This window comes from Ostrinia nubilalis, chromosome 6, assembly GCF_963855985.1.
Source record: "Ostrinia nubilalis chromosome 6, ilOstNubi1.1, whole genome shotgun sequence".
NCBI classification, from domain to species: Eukaryota; Metazoa; Arthropoda; class Insecta; order Lepidoptera; family Crambidae; genus Ostrinia; species Ostrinia nubilalis.
In genome coordinates this window covers 13,561,912-13,579,924 of record NC_087093.1, presented here as the reverse complement: position 1 = coordinate 13,579,924, position 18,013 = coordinate 13,561,912, and the positions used below count along the sequence as shown (strand labels likewise).

Here is an 18,013-nt window from a genome sequence, read left to right as displayed (position 1 = left end):
AATGCCCGTTTTCACCATCAATTCCTAATTTTTAAGTGACCCCTATGGTAACATTTAACAGGAATTTTGTTTTCATAGGGGTCACTTGAACATTAGGTATTGGTGGTGAAAACGGGCATAAAACCTTTAAGAAAAGATTATGCACCACGGACAATAAATATCAATTATTGTTGTAAAGTAAATTATTGAGTAATTTAATATCCCACTCTTCCCGTAGATGTTCTAAGAGGCGAGAAATATGAGAATAACAAACCTCCTCGCCTATCTGACGAGCGTCCCAAAAGATCTCAATATGGCTCTAGTGAATAAAGGGGGATCCTGCAGTAGAGATTAGATGATCTGATGGCTCAGCCTGACTGATGGTGATAATCTTTTAGCTGACAGACTTTTGACGTTTGTTAAAGTTAAAGTACGATAGTGCAACCCCACCTTTGTTATGTATTTCTTCTCTACAGTTGTACTGTAGTAGGTAGTCTTTTTTTCATCATCCACAAGACGTCCACTGCTGAACATAGGCCTCCCCCAATGATTTCCATAAGGACCGGTTGGTAGCGGCCTGCATCCAGCGTCTTCCTGCTACCTTTATGAGGTCGTCGGTCCGTCTTGTGGGTGGAATTACGTTTATTTTAGTTTAGTTATCAAAACATTCTGCTCTTGTTTTCTTCAGCGCTCAACACCCGTGGGGACTATTAACAATAACCTACCCTAAATAAAGCGGTATTATAGGATTCTATTAAACATTCCTATGATAGTTTTAGACGGCAGCCGTCCTCTATAATTAGGTACATATTACTTAATTAAATATCGTACATTTATACACATCTAGCTTTACTAAATACAAACTGCCTAGAGATATTTACAAATAAAATTAATACGACCGTTATATCTCGTTCAATTTTCCTCAATAGATCCTGAACCTCATACGAGTTGGTAGTAAATGTCAAAGACACTCGTATTTCAGTTCAATAATATACTATCCTCTCTAAAACTACTTAAATATAGAGTTACCTTTAGATTTTCTTTAATCTGAGAGTTAAGATCATAAAGATAGATTGTGATTTTATCACACTGTATTATTATGGTGACACGATTACAATTTATTGTATTTAACTTACTCGTAGGTGTGTTATTTAGTTAATCTCCTCTGGCAGTTTAGTCACGTAGTTAATAACAGTAAAATAATTAGATACTTATTTTTAATGGAATTGTCATTTCTGTCTCTAATAGAAGTTTTTTTTATAAAGTTACTTGAGTCTTTTCATACCGAATATGCAGTTTATTATTATGTATTTTATTAAAACGTGGAATATTGTTGTGTTTTTAAAACACGAAACTTAGTAAAAAACTTATTAACTTAGTCGATGTATTTGGTTTAATTCAATCCTATGATTGTGTCTTACTTAGTCTAAAGGCTGATTTACACGTGATAAGTAGGTAACTAAATTGCTAACTAATTGGGCTTGTCACTTGATACGTTTTGAGAAGCTGTTTCATAGTAAACAAGAGCTTGACGTTTGGAAGTTGAAATTTTACGATGCAATTTTAAAAAGTAAAATAAAGTTAAAAATTTAGTTACCTACTTATCTACTGAATACGTGTAAACCAGTCATAATCAACCTATTGCAAATATTAAACAGCTAAGAAACTATTGCGGAAGCCTGTGGATTTATGGTATGGAGTCTTCAGATGTACAAGTTACGAGCTAGACTTACACTAAAAGTACCCACCATCGCGTGCTTCAAAACTTCAACATGATAGTTTCGTCTTGAAACACGCTCTTCCCGCAGTCCGCGTGGAAGGCGCTGATGGGTGTGGCTGAGGCTCAGGTGCACAGTCCTGAATTGTCCACCAAAGATCTCGCGAGAACATCAGCCGCGGCGATATCACTCACTTTGCCTTCGAAATGTCCTCTTACATGGAACATGAACTCGGCTTTGCCCGCAAACTCCTGTCTGCACATTAGACATAGATGATGCGCATGAGTGTGTTGCCTCTCCTGGGTGTAGTGTGTGTGTCCATGCGTGAAGTAGGCCCCGCCCCCGCCGCCACCGCCCTCGTTGACCACGGTCGCAGTGGACACGGAGGCGGTGGCTATCCCGTGGCCGTTCAGGATCTGCTGGTTCTGATTGTGATGGTGAAGCAGCTGGAGCTTCTCCTGGTTTGATAAGTGGACTTTTTCTTGTTGCTGAAACAAAAGAAGCAAAGTTTCTCTGACATGACTCATAGGCGACTCGATTAAACGGTATATACTTGGTTTAACATGCCATCCAAAGCACAATTTTAGCTCTCGTGTCTGAATATCGATTTTCTTCAAGCTTGGAACATCCTGACCAAAGGTCCTGACCGAGAAGATAATTATTTAGTAGCTTTTTTAACACTGTGGTTTAGGAAACAATCAAACTCTACCTCCAACTAAGTCCTAAGTTTTTTATCCGTTTCTTACCTGATGCTGTGTGGCTTGCTGCATCTTGTCCTGTAGCAGTTTATTGTCTGGTAGATGTGACTTCGCATGCGCGCTCCACTCGTCTCTGGTCGCGAACAGCCTTCCACATAACTCGCAGGACCACGACACCACCATCCCAGCGGTTGCAGCAGCCACCGCAGCGGACGCGGCGCTAGTGTGCACCAAGTTTGTGTTCTGTTGGTGTGGGATAGTCGTGGTATTTCTTATCTAAAAGGGGGACAACTGGATAATTAGAGTGACACGAGACATTCAATACAAAGAAGTTGTTTAGAAAATTCAATACAAAGAAGTTGTTTTTAATGTGTTATCTCACGTAGAATAAGATATACCCATTCGTAATTTCAACTACGGTACGCAACTATGTTTGCAAGTGATAAAAAGATAATAACAATAAAAATGATAAAGCCGTTCTAATGGAATGTTATTTATATTATGTTGATGAAATGGAGCTACTCACTGTTAGCAAAATATTACTGTATTATGACTACATACAAAAATGTGACATAATATTCAGCACTAGACTAGTTTAATAAAAGTCGTTTAATAAATAAAGTCAACGCAACGATGATGAAAACGGCGAAGAAAAGAAAATGGATACAGATATTTCGGTAAATGAACCAAATTATGTAAAATATGTTAAATTAAACACAGAACAGACAGAAGAATGAAATAAATTTGGAAAGCATGCCCGTCTATTGAACGTCAACGCATGCCTTGTATTCTCTGGGGGATTTACCGTAAAGCTGTGTCCAGGTACCTGGCACACCTGGATAGGTTGTTGATGGGTGTGTTGTTGTTGTTGTTGCTGTTGTTGCTGCTGCTGTTGTTGTTGCTGCTGTTGCTGTTGTTGTTGCTGTTGCTGCTGAGCAACTGCTGCTATTTCTGCTTGGCTCGGTTTCGTATCTTCTTGCTTTGGCAGTTGAGGTTTGACGTCGTCCAGTTTTAACGCTGTTAATAAATTAAATTGGTTAGGCTGAGGTTGTGGTAAATTATGAAAACATCTATTCGGGGTGCTATTGTGAACTGCCAGGAATTTAAGTCAAGATATCAGTAGATTTTAGTAAATGCCTTAAGAAAAAAAGTAAGTCCTTGTTAAACGATGAAATAGTTTAATTTGTCATTGATCAATGAATCAGCTGAGTGAGCTGTGTAGCTAAGCAAGCAAATAACTTGTTTTTCATATGGAATAGAAAAGTTTTTTAGCCGCCAAGTTGAAACTTGGTCTGCATCTCTTCTGATGGAAAATGATCACAGATCGTGATCCTAAATCAGAGTTGTAGTCAGCAAATCACAATCGCACACCGACCCTGAATCACTAGCTGACTCAGCCGATACTCACGTGGTATTGAAATGGTTCTTTTACCGAGGGGTGCCACGTTCGATGGCGTGACGTGCTTCAGCTTGTTCATGTGCAGCACGAGCTTGTCGCGGCGCGCGAACGCCTTGTTGCAAACTTCGCACACGTACGGCTTTTCGCCTGGTGGGAAGAGATGATTGATGTTGATAAGGGGTTGAATGCTCCTGTTAAGTTTCAGGCGTTTGATTTTACAAGTTGACTCTACAGTGTGTAAATTAGAGCTCCAAAAACTTAAGACCTTTTTAACTACGCAACGGATTGGTATAAGTACTAGATAGAGCGATTCAAGCGGAAAGTTTAATTCATAAAAGATTTGTGAATTGGTTCAAGAAATCGGAAAAAAATCAATCCGTTTGGGAGTAATTTAAGTGTATTGTCGATGATACTTAATAAACATTTCTTCTTTCTTTCTTTCAGTGAAAACACTGCCTAATCCAGGGTATCCCAATGTTTTTTTGCCAAGGAACCCTAATTGATTATACTTTTCCTAGCGGAACCCCCGTACTATTTCGCCCGCACGCCCTGCCCCTCCCTTGTGCGTAAACAAGTCGGTGCGAGCGAACAACGTCGGTCACGAAACGTGGGATAATATTTTTTACGGAACCCTTGCGGCCTTTCCACGGAACCCCAGGGTTCCGCGGACCACCTTTCGGGAACCGCTGGCCTAATCCTTTTGAAATATAATAACTAACCAAATGTTGTATGTACCTGTATGTATTCTCATGTGTATCGTCAGTTTGTCTTTACGTGCTAGACCTTTCCCGCAAACTGTGCACTCAAATGCTTTGGTACCTGCAATAAAAAATATGTTCACTCAAAGACCCTAGACAGTTTAATGATCTAAAATTATATGGTTGCATCATTTTCGTAGTCATTCCTCCAAAGGTGACAGCCTTCTTAATCCCCTAATCTCAACATTAGATAATAAAATATGCTTGAGGTAGGAGTGGGGTCACCACATTTAGTCAAGCGGTCGACGAAGATCGATTTACAGTCGCCTCAGTATTTTTTTTAGTTTTTTTGGAATTTCCTTATGGCACATAATTTTAGCTTTACTAACATCTTGCACATGTTGTTTTGGCTGAAGCTTAAATTGCCTACGAATGCAGTTGACATGCACAAATAACTAAATGTATAATGTAAAGTTTTAGATGACTTTTTACCTTCGTTAGTGGAACTAGTAGGTTTGATCGCAGGGTGTTTCCTCACTGTTGTTCCTTGAAGTGCCTTCAGTCGGGTTCCAGGGTGCATAGAGCCCCCTTCCGCGTAGGGTTCCGTAAAGGGTATCAAGTTAGGTCGAGGAATGTTGTTTGTTACTTCTGGTGACCTGTGACAATAGAAAAGAGTGATTGGTAAAAATAAATTATAGGTTCTGAAACTGCTGGACATATTTGAAAAGTTCTTTCATCATTAGAAATACGTTATTTCTGAAGAACATAGGGGATACGAAGTTCAGCGAGGGTTAGTTAGTTGTTCATTAAAGGTGGTGATGTTTGGATTGGAAATTGAATTCCAAACTATAGTCTAAAATATCTGTTGGTATTCTTTATTCACTTTAAATCAAAATCCTCTTCTTTTAGATTAAAGCTATAGATAGGTACTGTTTTCGAGTCTACTCACCAATTCCCAAGACTCTGTAGCACTCTAACGCCTCCTTCAAATCCCATGCCGACGTCATCAGGTACAGTAAAGGTGCTATCTGGTCCTCCCGTACTGGAGCTGACTTGAGGCACCTTGATCGGGGAGTTGATGGTTGCGTAGTGGTGCTGTGTGGAGCTGACGGTAGGTGGGGATGGGTGGCCGGGGTGAGTATTGCTGCTCTGTGTCTGCAAAGCCAAAAGTTAGTGTTATAGGTTTACAGTGAATTTAGTTAGTCAGACGTATGAAATATGTGACACAAACATTATGGAGAACGAAAGCAAATAAGAGTGAAAACAATGTTAAACTAACCTGCATGTCCTGATGGTGTCGCGTGGGGTTGTTATTAGTAGTTTGTTGTTGCTGATGCTGTTGTTGCTGTTGTTGTTGTTGCTGCTGCTGTTGTTGTTGTTGCTGCTGCTGCTGTTGTTGTTGTTGCTGCTGTTGTTGTTGTTGTTGTTGCTGCTGCTGTTGTTGTTGTTGTTGCTGCTGCTGTTGCTGTTGCTGCTGCTGTTGTTGCTGCTGTTGCTATTTACAATAGATATTTTAATATTAACGATTGATTCTAAAATATCATATTTTTAAATCAATAGTTAATACACAAATTATTATTCAACTTTGTGATATTTAGTTTGCCTTTTCTTTCTTCAAAATTATCTATTCTATTTTAATAGATTACTTGCTTGATATGAATAAATACAGCTCAAAATCACCTAATACTTTGCAGACTTTCAAATATTCTTAATCTCACCTGGACCTGTTGCTGCTGTTGTTGCTGCTGCTGCTGTTGTTGTTGTTGCTGCTGCTGCTGTTGTTGTTGCTGTTGTTGTTGCTGTTGCTCTCGCCGTGCCGCCGCTGCCGCTTGCGCCATGTGTTGTTGGACCGCCACGTGCGCTTCCAGATACGCCGTCTTTTGTGCTTCGGTCATCTTGTCCATGTTGACCGTGCCGTCCTGAAATGGAAGGGAGATGGTAAATAATAGATATTATGCGATAAAAAATGGTTGATAATGGTAGATGTCGATACATGATGAACTTATACAACCATATAGAAATAGAAAAACATTTGCTTCGTACATAAAATGACACAGATTAAAGTAAAGGTACTACAACGGTTAGAACCAAAAATAGCATGGCTATAACATACAGATCCGATATGAATATTCTTTCAACACTAGCAAGCTATATTATTTATAATTCGTCACTTCGGGAAAAGCTGATTTTGTAATTTTAATATTTTCAATTCATTACATTTTGTCGCAACGCAATGAGATTAATAGTAATTTCTATGTGGCCACGCTCTTTGTATTGTGATTCTGACAAATCCATGTACCTATATGCTTATGTATTGAACAAAACATACCATACATAACATTAGATTATAATCAATAATAATCAAACTCGTCAACAGTAGACAGACTAAAATCGTCTCGATCAAAACTTCCCAACACCAAAAGAATCTCGAGGTCTTATGATCAGGGGAAATATGCCGGTGCCTCAATGAGTATCTTCGGAGGGCTAGGGAGCGAGGGTGGTCGCCCCCGTAGTGCATTCACCCCGCGGAAAGTGAGTGCGAGACCTCCCGCCACAACGCGTGTTGAACAGACAGTACATTACGTGCAGGAAATACCGAACGAGGGAACTAGGGAAACCTTAATTTCGAACTCCTCCTATGTTCTTCTGATTAATTTCCTTGCGGGTCCAATGACAGTTTAACTTGACCTTCATTGGTTGGGTTTTTATGGCGGTCAAGCTATAGATCCTGGCTACACAAGAGTTGCAGTGGTGGGAACGAGAGGCGGGAATAGTCCCGTGCAGGAAATAACAGAGGGTATAACTAAGTGACTCTAACAGACAGACAGCCCAACGCCACACCAACGCGTACAGTATTGAAAACTTTGTTAACACTCTGTTATGAAAAGGAAAACATTCAGTGTTATTAAAATAAAGTTGAACGCGTGTTGAACATTGGTTTAAATGTCTTTTCCATACTAAATATCAATCTGAACAAGTATTTAACGCACGTTTAACTTATTGTAATAATACCCCAGAAATCCTGAACTGTTTCAGGTACCGTAACGTGAATGACTTGTGATGAAATGTTAAATTCAATTACAAAATAATTAGGCTGGGTTGCACCATCTTACTTTAACTTTGATTGAAAAATCTGTCAATTTCTATACAAAAAGCACCGGTTATCGTCATAGTTACGGTCAAAGTTGGGTGGTGCAACTCAGCTTCAGCAATCAACTGATACATTAATATCAAATCCTATCCCCAAACACATTTGTTAGACAGAATAACTTATAAATGTTGTAAAGGGCTCTACATTTTATTTACATTTTATGACCAAGACCAAAAACACAATCACCTACGTTCGAGAACTGTTTTGCGTGGCTGTTCCATTTGAACTATGGCACAGTCAGCCGACTTTCTATGACATGAACACCCTATCCCTATGTTTAATTGCCAAAATCGACGCAACACGGGTTGAACGACCTCCAATATCTTAGGGAAACGGACGTCGACAAATTTGATTTTCCCATAAATCATGTTGAGGTCAACGAACCGGAGGGAAGAATTTTTTTACATACTGGAAATATTCGAGTGTTTCAATAGGTGACAGTAGGGTAAATAATAAAGGTTGACCTAAAAACATAACTTTCCTTAAAGTTTTGTACTTACGCATTTATTGAATTTTATTGTGTTCAGTTGAAAAATATATTTTTTCTGTTTCAAAGTTGACAATACGTAGGCGGGGTAGATACGGTAACAATTCTATTGAAGTTGTTGGGTAATACCAAATTATTGTCTCTACTCCACTGTTGAACATATTTTAGTGGATCACAACACAGTTTTGTGGATTAATAGATTAGACTAGAGAGTCGTCGATAAGGAAGAAAAACCGCTGATTCGTTAACATTGTGAACGGTAATTTTACCGTTTTCGTAGAACAAACACTTTTTGATGATCGGGCATAGTTTCCGGATCACTTATATGGGTGAATTTGGTATTTTTGTGAAGGGATATTATTATGTATTTTTTATTCACGAAAAACAGATGCAGACTGATATGAGTGTTTAGAGAAACATTAAGTGGTGACAAATGCGTGAAAAAAATATCAAGTGTTTAAACATTTCGTTACAGACAGAATTAAATTGCTCAACATTGTCATGTTCGTTTGCATTGTCTATGGACCCTAAAGATAAAGCAAAGGGCGGCAGGGGAGGGCTTATCACCGCTGATTAAAAGCAAACGCATAAACAGAGGGCATGTAGAGAGGGTAAGTTGTGCAAGGGATGCTGTGCTAGTATGCGATTTTATTGATGTGGAGGAATTCGCTTGGGTTTAACTTTACAGCTGTTGTTTAATCTTTTAAAGTATGGTTGTAATGTGCCTCTACAGTTACACATAAAAAATGTATGTTTTAGATAAGATTTAGTCATAAGCGTCTAGTAAAAATATCAAGTCGATGACCTGAAAACCATGAAAAGTTATCAGCGTGTGTACCTACAACACGTGGATTTCCAAGAAATTTTATTGTCACCCTTTGGATATGCTATAGTAATAATGCCACGTATTGAATCAACAACAAAAGATCACGCGGATCTCTAGTGACGTCTGTTTTCATAAAATTGCTGGAATTTATTTCTACGATAGTTTGGCGTTTGCTCCTCGTAAAAAATGTTGTTCGTGTTTGATTATAATTACCTATACATTTTCAAGGTTTATTCAGATATTTGACACAGGCATGAGAGTTTTGTTTTCTATTAATAGTTTGCCTTAAACCTAAAACTCTACATGACATAATGTATGCCCAAATGAGCCACTCATTTTAAATATTTAAAAGTAGTTATACATTTTAATCAATATTATAGAATACAAACAAAGCTAACTTTGTACTCACTCCTAAATCCCAAAGTTGGTTATAATATGAATTCATTACAACATTAATTTTCACTTCATTCATCTTTCACTTCACTTATTGACCACTCAAACTTTACTAAACTTAAATAAAATAAACTAAACCCATAAAAAATCAACAATAAAACTTGCTAATTATCGTAAAAGTACCAGGCTGACATAACCAGCCAGGAGGTACGCAAGGGCAGCGAGACGCGCGCGCTTGGCCGACCCTATGCACTCAGTGCACGCCACCAAAGTACTCCCATCGATCGGAACTTTCTTCCGACGCACCTTGGGGTGGTGAAGGGGCCCGTAACGTCTGGGTTCTTCTTCGCACCTAGGGTGGCAGGAAGCTTCTTTGCTCGTAAATGTAAACGGCAGGGAGTCGGTTTGTGTGACCCCTGTCTGATGTAAGTCTAGACAATCAAATATTTTTTCTATCTATGCAGAAATTTATGCACAGACAGACAGCGTAAAACAATCGGGTACTTGTATAATAGACATATACAAAACAATATTCGGTTACTATTATAATATTTGGCTGAACACAGTGAATTTTGGTACGTAACACTTAAATGTTACGTTGACACTTTTTCCGATAAAACAACTTCGGTAGTTACCTAACTTACTGTACAATTTTCATTTTATCTCGATTTAAAACACCTTTCCAGTGACTTCCTTATTGCAAGTTGATGTTTTTCCGTAGTAGAGACAATACAAAATGTTGATTAAGTTAATTCTACCAAAAGATTTTTATAAGTAGGTAATTCCTTTCAAGCCGTCCATAAGTTGTTGGAAAACAATTGACTTTGAGAGGATTATTGTAAATCCTCTAATCTCAGATCATTGTTACCATTAACAAAAGACAAACGTAAACTTTTTTTTCGAAAACATTGTCGATTTAGATTGTATCTACATACTTACCTACTTATTAAAATACTTATCTAAATGTTTTAACCAACAAGTGACAGCGTAGGTGCGGATGTTTGTTACTTTTCCATGATTCATCAAGAAATCTACATTTCAATGTCTTTATTAGTATGTAAGCCATTTTCAGGACATTTAGGTATATTCTTAGATTAATAAAACCTAGATAGATAGTCAGCGCACGAAAGGTGAGGCAACTTTTAGTAAGCCAGAATGGCTTACCCGTAAACGTCACATGAACTGTCAAAGTGAAAAATTGGTAAACACGTCCGACGAATTTTAATTAAATAAGACGGTTTGGGCTGTGAAAGGGTGTCTAAATACATCAGAAAAACGAAAGAAAGTGACCAGTGTTACATTTCATAAGTAAGTACTACAATTCGACGCGTATTTTGCTTGAATTTGGCTTTCAAAAATTAAATACGGGAATGATACCAGTAACAAGAAAATTTATTTCCCAATTGTTCGCCCTACAAATACACTTCCTTTTTTATGAAATCGAGACTTTTAAGTCGATTTATCTTATTGTAATTAAGTAGGTTCTTTGAATTCAATAAATAAGTAAGTACATGATGCGTTTTGTTTTTGTTAATTATAAAATAATTAAAAACGTATTAAAAATTTCCCTACTTTCGGGAAAATCGCCTTCACTGTCTACACTCCCCAACAAAATTGACACTAATGACATAAGATTTTTGCCTCACTCTTGACGAAGCTTTTGTATGAAGACTATCCATCTAGGTTTTATTAATCTAAGGGTATATTACAATTACCGTTGACACCTAAGTATTCATGGATTTCACTGATCTAGTAAGTATGTATTCCGTAGCAAAAACGAAATGCTGTAAGCATTCATTCCATCTGGGAAAAGTCTAGATTAACTTCAAAGTTCCGTAGCATAAAATACGTCAGTTGTAGAGTTCTCTGAAGTCGGTAGACAAGGAACATTTCTCACAGAAAAAACGCACAATTTTGTTGCAAAATCGACTCTGTTACAACTACATAAGATGCCACAAGTCGTTTTGGCATTTTCTACAGCTTCATTGTGCGCCTGTAGAACTATTTCCACTCGTGCAATTGAGTGATTTGTTGCACAATTCTATTTTTAAGTTCAATGCATGGTAAAGGTCAGTTTAAAGGTCATGCATGAGGTAAGCTTTAAAACATTAGAATTCAAACTCGCACACGAACCCACACTATATCGTAATTTTTTGCGATAATGGGTTAAAAATGCCTCTAGGTCTTTTCTCGTTTGATTAAGAGCCGTTGTGTAACTAATGTAATGAAAATGAAATGCAACACATTTCATTCCCTAATTTTTTTCGATAATTTAATGTAAGAATCGGTTGGTATTGTTCGAGTCTTCATCATCATCATCATCATCATCATTTCAGCCACAGGACGTCCACTGCTGAACATAGGCCTCCCCCAATGCTTTCCATGTTGATCGATTGGTAGCGGCCTGCGTCCAGCGCTTCCCTGCTACCTTTACGATGTCGTCGGTCCACCTTGTAGGTGGACGTCCCACGCTGCGTTTTCCGGTACGCGAGTTTCGAGTCTTCATGTAAAGGTCAAATCTGTAATTTTTTTTCCATTTATGAATAGACAAGCTCTCTTCAGCCTCTACATTCTGTAGATGAAGGTTTGGCACTCTAAACTGAAACTATACTAAAAAACGTTATTTGTATAAACTGGGAGATAATATAGTTATTTTAAATGTAAAAATTTCGGATAAAGTGCGTCCTAGCAAGCCTAATCAGCCTTCAAAAGCAACCAGTTCATGGCGTTTAGATTTCCTATCCATCAGAGTGACGAGGGGATTGTGGGTAGGTTTGAAACGTTCAGTGCAAGTGTTGGGGCCGGGTGGGCGGCGTAGTAGGAATATCCTTCACCCCGCTAGGTCAGGGTTAACTGTGCCCCCGGGTGACGGTGGTGGGTACCTTCGACCTTGCACGCAGCATTAGCGCTTCACCTCATATGCATGGGATGGGAATACAATTTTACTCCAATTATCAACTTTATGCCTACTAGAACACAACTTTCCTACTATATCTACGCAATTACAGGGTAGGTATTGTAGATTACAGATACTGAAAAGGTAGAGTTACATAATTAAGAATCGAATGATTTAATTTTGTTCGTTATTCATCCATGCCTTTGAAGTTCGACGCATAGAGAACCGACTGCGCCATCGGAAAATTCGAGCGGCGTAAAAACAAAACGCTCTTGGACATGCGTAGCCGATGCCCAAATATCCAATAGCTGTATTGCGCATCGACAACCTTATAACTACGGCAGAGCGTATAATTCATTATCCGAAGATAGAGTACACGAAACTGAGTCCTCGCTCGTATTTCTTAGGTTGGGTTTCGTGTGGAGGCACGTTGTTTGTTATTGTGTTGGGTTAAGGTTGAGATTGGCGCGTGTGGGTGGGTGGCGTGGTCGATAGCGCCGGGCCGCGCGGATCGATGCAGGGCGTAGAGGGGGCTGCATCGCCCGTCGCGCCTTCTCAACACAATAGATTTCGCATAAACGCCACACTTTGTCTCGGGGAGACGATACTGAGATTTCACTTGCTTGACCTGGTGGTTTATACACAAGACTACATCTACGGGTTTGGGACCCACAAGGGGCGTGTTAGTTTGATGATAACAAAGATTTATACCCGGAGTCATTAACGTGAGCTAGTATAGTTATTTATCTTTTCAATTGTATTGTCATAGTATAATCAGTATTATTTATTCCTTGGTGTCGTCAAATAACAATGCTAAATGCAAATGAGATGATTTAACTGAACAATAGACGCCCAAACACTTGAGATTTGGGGCCATTCATGGCTCTTGGGGTGCTAAATTGTGTAATTCAGGCGCCATTTACAAATATACAAAAGTAGGTACTGGTTAAGTTTCTAATCTAGGTATTTTAAATCGTTAAAAAAGTTACGGCGAAAGTTTACGAAATTGGAACAGTTATTAATAAATTACGTATAACATAACATCAGCCAAACATATGTCTCTTAATTGTAACATGTTATCGCTTATCGTGATATTGATCGGCGTTATCAGTGATGATGTAGTTTGGTTTACTTAACTTAACCTCGTTTCTATGACCTATAATAATGAACAAGGAAGTTAATAATACGGCCGATGGGGCAGCAAGGTTCTAAAGTGGAGGTCGCGTACCGAAAAACGCAGCGTGGGACGTCCACCCACAAGGTGGACCGAAGATATTATAAAGCAGGAAGGCGCTGGACGCAGGCTGCTACCAACCGGGCAACATGATGATGATGAAGTAAATAATAATAGTAATCTTACACACACTTCGCAGCTTAAACCATATTTCGTTCTCACAAACGGGAAAGATACAATTTGTTAAGAGAACGAAACAATGTGTTTTCAAGGAGCGAGAGCTTTGTCTAAAGCTTTTGTAAGTATTAAATTCTCGTGAATAGATTTGAAACCTTTTGTTTATTGGGAAGGATTATAAATGGAAGAAGTTGGAAATTTTAATCTTTTTGACCTTTTAATAACGGTACTAATTAGTTAAAATGAGGTTGCGGATTTCTAAATGCACGTGCCTGCTAACAATTTTTTTATTTGTTACGTAGATTTTGGTGGGTTCACTCACATGTGTCACGTGTTACTGATACCCACCTTTAGATGATGTTTAGCCTCAATTTAATGTAGTAAAGTTAAATACTATGACGTCTTCTGAATTTATAATACTTGAAGGTGCTACTTTGCCAAATGTAACCTTTGTTTGATGCTCTGTATTTGCCTACGTAGAAAAATATTCAGACGCTTTTCTGTTCTATTTTTGTCTAGGTATATCTATTCTTGAAACTCACTACGGTAGCAGCTGTAACAATTTCCAAGTGGAGTGTGGTTATACTAATGCGTTTACTTTATCAAAGGATCACGAACAAAGATTTCGTAGCATATTTTCGTAGATAGGAGAGTTTGCTATGAGACGTATGAAATATTTGAATGAGAAAACTACCTATTTGTTTCTTGAAAGCATCGGCGAATACATATATGAAAAAGTGTCGACCCTTGTATTTTGTTTCTAGGTATATTTAGAAAGTTCCAGCAAAGAATAACCTGAAAGTTGATGATAGAAGCAATAGAAGTGGCAATACCTATATTCTAGCAATTTAAACTTATTTTTAAAATAAACCTGACCTAAAAGTTATAGTAGAACTTACTGAGGATCCTTATCGACTCTACGTAGTTTCTCAGCATCGAATCCGTGCTGAGGTAGATCAAGTTGATGGCAGAAGTGACAATCCCTACTTATTTATCAATACAAACGTATTTTAAAGACTGACCTGAAAGTTGATGGTGGAAGTGACGATCCTCATCGACGCTGCGTAGTTCCTCAGCACAGAGCAGCTCTGGCGTCACTTGTACAGCTGTGAATCGTAGATGTGACTATCCTCAAAGACTGACCTGGAAGTTGATGGTGGAAGTGACGATCCTCATGGACTTTGGTAGTTCCTCAGCACAGAGCAGCTCTGGCGTCACTTGTACAGCTGCTAATCGTTCAAGTAACTATCCTTAAAGACTGACCTGGAAGTTGATGGTGGAAGTGACGATCCTCATAGACTTTGGTAGTTCTTCAGCACAGAGCAAGCTCTGGCGTCACTTGTACAGCTGTGAATCGTAGAAGTGACTATCCTAAAGACTGACCTGGAAGTTGATGGTGGAAGTGACGATCCTCATCGACGTTCCGTAGTTCCTCAGCACAGAGCAGCTCTGGCGTCACTGGTACAGCTGTGAATCGTAGAAGTGACTTCGTCAAAGACTGACCTGGAAGTTGATGGTGGGAGTGACGATCTTCATCGATGCTCCGTAGTTCCTCAGCACAGAGCAGCTCTGGTATTACTTGTACAGCTGTGAATCTTAGAAGTGACTATCCTCAAAGACTGACCTGGAAGTTGATGGTGGAAGTGACGATCCTCTTCGACGCTCCGTAGTTCCTTAGCTCAGAGCAGTTCTAGCGTCACTTGTACAGCTGTGAATCGTAGAAATGACTATCCTCAGACTGACCTGGAAGTTGATGGTGGAAGTGACGATCCTCATGGACTTTGGTAGTGCTCAGCCCAGAGCAGGCTTGGCGTCACTTGTACAGCTGTGAACCGAAGTGACTATCATCAAAGACTGACCTGGAAGTTGATGGTGGAAGTGACGATCCTCATCGACTCTGCGTAGTTCCTCAGCACCGAGTCCGTGCTGAGGCAGCTCTGGCGCCACTCGTACAGCTGGTCGAGGCGAGTCACGCAGCGCTCGCAGATCTTCTTCGGCAGAAAGTCGTCCTTCGAGATCTGCTGGAGAAACCGCAACATTCACTTGTTAGACTTGACGTTCTGTAGGCCTAAGATGCCAGGATAAACTTTTATCAGTGTTGCAAGATAAGTCCATACATTTATCGTCTAAAATCGTGGATAAGATTTTATCATGGCGCGCATCCTAACTTAGTTGGGCTAGCTCGCTTCATCGTAGATTGCATCTATTGCATCCCTCGAGTGAGAATTATCATAAGCAAGCCCCATACATACAAGCTGTATAACAAAGTAATAAATTTTTGAACTTAAGATAATAAATTTAGGCATGGTAGCCAAAAAATATTTGTTGAGTAGGTACTGTCTGTGAATTACGTATTCTTTGTTAAACAAAAGTTACTCTATGTTTAAAAATCATTGACCAGGGTCCACAAAAAAGTTCAGCAAACGTAAAAAGGTTCAAAAATCGAACTCGAAAGGTTTCATGGCTTACACTCGACCTTTGACCCCGAACTATCCGATACGTGCAATGCCCCGTGGCTCCACGCGATTCCGGGAATACGTACGAGTAATCCCACTCAGCACGTTGACCCAGTTCGTACGCCAGACAGAGCAAGTTCATGGCATTTCCCAGTTTAGTATTATTGCAAGCTTATGCTGTCTGGGTTGTGACTGGAAATCATGCTGATCCGTCATTTTGTAAACACAGAGTGTGGTTCATTCTCACTCATTAAATAGTAAGTTATAGGTAGGTATTCGTCGGACCTGTACTTACACTTTTCAAAGTTAATATTAAACTGATGTGTCATACAACACACTATAGTATTTAGAGTAAATTAATAAAGTCTAAACACAATAAAATTTCTCATCTATAGATGAAGTTTGAGTCAATATTTTTGTCCAAAATAGTCTTCAATAATATGACGTGTGGTATTCAATGAGTTAATGTCGATAAACATGGCATGTACGAATATTCCCGCCTTCAAACCTGCTCAAGGCCAAATAAATAGCTGTGTATCACAAGTTACGCTATAGCTAGGTGAGTTTTATTAGATTTTAGACATTCAGTTGTTAAATAAGTTTAGATCAAATTAGGTATACAGAATGGTAAATTACTGATATTGCAAATTTAATCCTTCGTAAACTTTTGTTCTTCATTATAACAAAAAAAATTAAATCCCCTTTTCATACGGCAAATAGTTAATAAAATAAGGATAAGAAATATCAATAATGATTTGATTTATTTATAAAAAAAAAATTCAACAGGTTTTGTCAGTCGCCGTAGCCTAATCTTAAACATCGTCATCGTAGCTCGTAGCGCGCAGGCGTCTACGGGCTACGGGCCGCGTCTACAGCTACGACGTCCTTCCTTGGGATTTCTACACCCTCTGTTTACTTTACACTGAACACTGAAGGTTGCAAGCACTTGTACGGATTTTTACAGTTTGTAAAAAAAAAAGTCATGGTTAAAAATAGCCACTCACCATAGTAGGCAAACAGGTGCGTAGTTTGAAAAGAATCTGCCTCTGCTCAGATTCCTTGTCGAAGATGTGAAGCCGGGGTCCGCTTTTCAGCGAGCAGAGGCGGCAGAGGTCGGTGAACGCGGTGAAATTGAGGTCCTCGGGCTCGGTCATAGCGAAGCACCTGATGAGGAGGTCGAGAAGGCAAGAGTTGTCCATGTATACGGCGTTGTGTCTCGGGTGGCGGGAGTCGGTCAGCGCCGCATTCCGCGGGTGCAGGCAGGGAGGCGTCGCGCCGCCGCTGCGTCCGGGGGGCACTGGGCCGAAGCGCGCGCCCCCTTCCCCCCGGCCCCCTCGGCCCAGCCCCCTCGCCGCCCCCCGCACGCAGGGCCCGGGGTGGCCGGGAAAACGACAGTTTTCCTATTTAAACGTCTGCGATCGCTGATTGGAGTGATGCCGATTATTCAGATACGGACGTGGATTAATATGACTTGTTTTTTTAGGACTGCGCCTGTAAAATGAATATCGTACAGTCTTAGTACGTATCTTAGGATTATATTATATGATAGGATTTAGGTCCTGCGTCTGCATATTTAGGTGCATACTTATTTTAGTAAGAATTACGAGTATATAGATAACTTGTTGTTTAGTAAAATGATTTGCACAAAAAGGGCATAGGTACTTAACAAATTACTGTTGATGGCTTCCTCTTTTGTTAATAGCCAGATTAAGGATATTATCGTTGGTCTAAGCTACCTAGGTACCTCAATCCACTTCACCCATAGACTTTACCGCTGAAAACAAAGTACCTATATTCGTTTATTACAGAGAACAGCTGTCAATACGCCCATTCTACATGTATACCCATTTGCGTGCCAATCAAATAAAACTCGCGTCGTCATTCAATATTTTGGCCTATTTCCTAAATAGATTTCGAGGGCAAAGCTGGCAGACATAGCGAGATACAACCAAACATACAAC

General features: G+C 39.5%; 1 protein-coding gene across 1 annotated transcript; it reads right to left on the bottom strand.

Annotated features, from left to right (window-relative positions):
• Positions 1 to 1,822: 1,822 nt before the first annotated feature.
• Positions 1,823 to 6,396, bottom strand: LOC135072829 (uncharacterized). The gene is made up of 9 exons (XM_063966868.1): positions 6,211 to 6,396; positions 5,772 to 5,987; positions 5,442 to 5,647; positions 4,985 to 5,148; positions 4,530 to 4,613; positions 3,804 to 3,941; positions 3,201 to 3,412; positions 2,444 to 2,671; positions 1,823 to 2,185 (listed from the first exon to the last, which is right to left on the bottom strand). Exons 1-9 carry the CDS (start codon positions 6,394 to 6,396, stop codon positions 1,823 to 1,825), a joined length of 1,797 nt encoding a protein of 598 aa, XP_063822938.1.
• Between the last annotated feature and the right edge of the window lie 11,617 nt (positions 6,397 to 18,013).